This window comes from Metopolophium dirhodum, chromosome 1 (assembly GCF_019925205.1).
Source record: "Metopolophium dirhodum isolate CAU chromosome 1, ASM1992520v1, whole genome shotgun sequence".
Classification (NCBI taxonomy): Eukaryota; Metazoa; Arthropoda; class Insecta; order Hemiptera; family Aphididae; genus Metopolophium; species Metopolophium dirhodum.
Window position 1 is genome coordinate 113,496,485 of NC_083560.1, and position 3,712 is coordinate 113,500,196.

Here is a 3,712-nt window from a genome sequence, read left to right on the forward strand (position 1 = left end):
AGTGAGTTTATTCAGTGACTTTTTGTTTTCCGTATTTCTTTGGTTTTGCCAAATTCGTCTAGCATGGTGTTTACGTTGGATTAAGGAAAGTATATGTTGAGGTAGAAAGCCGATGTTTTTAGTATTATGTAGCGTGGGCTTGGAGCACGCTCGTGCGGCGTCAGCAATGACTGTGGTTAGGTGTTCAGACATTTGTTCTGCAGCTTGGATCGTGGGTATAGTTTTAGGTATTATTAAGTTGATATTAATTTGATTTGAGAATATATCCCAGTTAGGTTTGCCTTTAATTAGAGAGTTGTTCGACTGATCAGATTGTGAAGATGAATTAATTGTGATTTTAACTGGGATATGGTCTGAGTCGAGCTCAGCGAGAGCTTCTTGCGTGCAATTAAAAGGAAATGATTTTATTAATAAAATATCTAAGATATCTGGCTGTCTGTTGACGTCTGTAGGAAAATAAGTAGGCTCATTTGGAGCATAAATTGTGTAAGGCGTGTTATCTATAAAAGATAGTAATTTGGTGCCATTCGGATTAATTACGCGACAACCCCAATTAGTGTGTTTTGCGTTTAAATCGCCTGCCATTATAATTGAGTTGTCTAGACTCATTACTTTATCGTAATCTGAAATTGTGCATTTGGCGACTGGGAGGTTGATAAGCACTAACGATGGTAACATATCTATTGTTTAGTTTAATTAGCACTGCTACGGCTTCTAGGCACAACAGGTTAAGATTAGGAATTTCTTGTTGTTTAATTTGGGCACGAACAAGAATAATAGAAACAGGCAATATCGACGACCATATCCTTCTGAAACAACTTCGAGCAAAAACGCGCTATTTAGTAAAAAGAAGCAAAGAAAATTCATGGAAGTTGTTTACATCAACCATAGGACCCAAAAGCGACCCAAGCCTAGTTTGGTCTAAAGTCAGATCCTTGCGTGGTCTCAGCAAGGAAAAAGAACTCCACATTATAAAAGATAACACCCTTCACACCAACCCGACCGAGGTTGCTAACCTCATCGGAAATATTTTCTATGCAAACAGCTCTGACACCAACTATGATGAGTCATTTATAAATATGAACAACATAATTGACTCCCACGAACTTCATTCCAAAATTAACCCTACAGACCAGGAACAAAAATATTTAAACTCCCCAATCAGCTTAAACGAATTAAACTGGGTCATAACCAATAGTTCCAGTCTCTCCCCCGGTCCCGACGAAATTCCATATATCTTCATACACAATTTGCCTCTGTCAGCAATCCAGTTCATGCTTCGCTTATTCAACAAAATTTGGGACAACGGACAAATCCCTAAGCTTTGGAAACATGCTTATGTTATCCCAATTTTAAAGCCCGAAAAGAATAAATTTGACTCAAATAGCTATAGGCCAATATCCTTGTTAAATACAATGTGCAAAATACTCGAGAAGATCATAGACACACGATTGAGATGGTTCCTTGAAAAAATCAACTATCTCTCCCCACACCAAAACGGTTTTCGCAAAAATAAAAGCACATACAACAACTTACATGATCTACAAAATGATATAATAAAAACTTTTGAAACCAAACAATCCCTAGGCCTAGTAGCACTAGATTTAGCAAAAGCATATGACACCACATGGCGTCCACGCATAACACAAAAACTACACAAAATACTGTGCGAAGGTAACATGCTCAACTTTATTAAAAACTTTTTATCAGACAGAACCTTCCAGGTTAAAGTCAATGGCCACCTCTCTCAGGTATTCAAACAAGAAAATGGTGTGCCTCAGGGCTCCACTCTATCCGTCTCATTATTTCTAGTTGCAATCAACGACCTTTGTGAAGAAATCAAATTCCCCGTGAAATCATCACTTTTCGCAGATGACTTAAACATATGGTGCTGCGGTAAAAACACCCAAAATATACAACCCGTATTACAAGACGCACTCTTATCTCTAGAAAAATGGTCATCAAAATCCGGTTACCGTTTCTCCGCCCCAAAATCTCAGAGCATCATTTTCACCCTTCAAAAAAAATACCAGACATTAAACATAAAAATAAACAATACCCCTATACACAACACAAGACTTTTAAAAATATTAGGAATCGTATTCGACACAAGAAATAATTGGTGCGCCCACCTGAAAGAACTTAGAAAAACAACAATAACAAGAATAAACATCCTCAAGATGTTGGCCCACACATCTTGGGGCGCAAATTCGTCCTCACTCAAAATGATATACAAATCCCTCATACTTTCAAAACTAGAATATGGGTCCTTCCTCTTCATAAATGCGAGTTCTTCGAACTTAAAAATGATCGAAACAGTGCACAATTCGGGCCTAAGATTAGTCTCTGGAGCATTTCGTTCGAGCCCAATCCCCAGCCTACTTAACATTACTCAAACCCCCCCCCATTTGCCTAATAAGGAAAAAGAATGCCATGCTTCTAGCCGCCAGGCGTACACAAAACAACCTCCCCATACATCAAGGTATTGAAAACCTCCTTCAAAACACAAATATTGATATTTCCGGAATTATCAGACATGAATGTCCCCTCACTCCCCCGTGGATCATGGATTTCAATATAAACACCACATTATCCTCACTCCCCAAAACCGATACTTTGCCCAGCATATACAGAAAAGAATTTCTTTCAATCTCGGAAAATCACCAAGAGCATACTAAGTTTTTCACCGACGGTTCTAAAACAAACTTGGGTGTAGGAGCAGCAGTGGTATATAACGAAACAAAACAAATGTTCAAGCTACCAGATTTCTGCTCAGTCTTTACAGCCGAAGCAACTGCGATGTCCCTAGCTCTCGACATAATATATGAAAATAGAATGAATAAAGCCATAATCTTTAGCGACTCTCTCAGCACCTTAACCAGTATCCTAAATATCCACCAACCCAACAGTATATCCGGAAAAATCCACAACCAGATACACCGCCTCAAATCCAATACACAGACCATCATTTTCTGTTGGGTTCCTAGCCACGTCGGAATCCGAGGTAATGAATTGGCCGATACTTTTGCCAAAGAAGCCATCTCCTCCCACCTCTCCCGACAAATCCACACCTGTACTTTTCAGGACCTCAAAACTACCATCGACAACCACATTCTAGCCCAATGGCAGATCCTATGGTCAACTCTACACACCAAGCTCAATAAAATAAAGCCCACAGTCTCCCCATGGCCATCCTTCTTATTACCTAGACGCCAGGAAGTAATATTAAACAGACTTCGGATAGGCCACACATGGGTGACTCACAAACATCTTATGGACAGATCCGAACCCGAACAATGCCAAACTTGCGGTGAAACCTCCACGGTTGAACACATAATATGTCACTGCCGTAAATTCGCCGACATCAGAATTAACCTCAACATATCAGACAACCTGGAAGAAGCCCTTAGCCCACAGTCTATCAACATAAAGCAAATAATTAACTTTTTAAAATTAACGGGATTATATCACTTAATATAACCTAGATATTTCTCAAACATACTGTTCATTATTATGTACTCATTTTTCTATTTATCCTTGTATCTATCTATTGTTATTTTCATATTCTATTGCTCTGTACATATCACTATTAATGTTTCTTTTTGTTAAAAAATATTAATGTTTTAATGCCAATAACCTTTGCTGTTAAGGCTTATGTAAATAAAAAAAAAAAAAAAAAAAAAAAAAAAGAATAATAACTCCCCCCATAGCT

At 38.3% G+C, this 3,712-nt stretch overlaps 1 protein-coding gene across 1 annotated transcript; it reads left to right on the forward strand.

Annotated features, from left to right (window-relative positions):
- Nucleotides 1–668: 668 nt before the first annotated feature.
- On the forward strand, nt 669–3,480 carry LOC132951551 (uncharacterized). Its single transcript, XM_061023331.1, has 3 exons — nt 669–1,500; nt 1,588–2,482; nt 2,535–3,480. Exons 1-3 carry the CDS (start codon nt 669–671, stop codon nt 3,478–3,480), a joined length of 2,673 nt encoding a protein of 890 aa, XP_060879314.1.
- Nucleotides 3,481–3,712: the final 232 nt, after the last annotated feature.

Coding starts and splice junctions, on each gene's coding strand:
- LOC132951551 (XM_061023331.1), top strand. CDS start 669: ATGGTAACATATCTATTGTTTAGTTTAATTAGCACTGCTACGGCTTCT. Junction 1,501..1,587: donor TCTCTCCCCACACCAAAACG/GTTTTCGCAAAA, acceptor AACAATCCCTAG/GCCTAGTAGCACTAGATTTA. Junction 2,483..2,534: donor CAACCTCCCCATACATCAAG/GTATTGAAAACC, acceptor CGGAATTATCAG/ACATGAATGTCCCCTCACTC.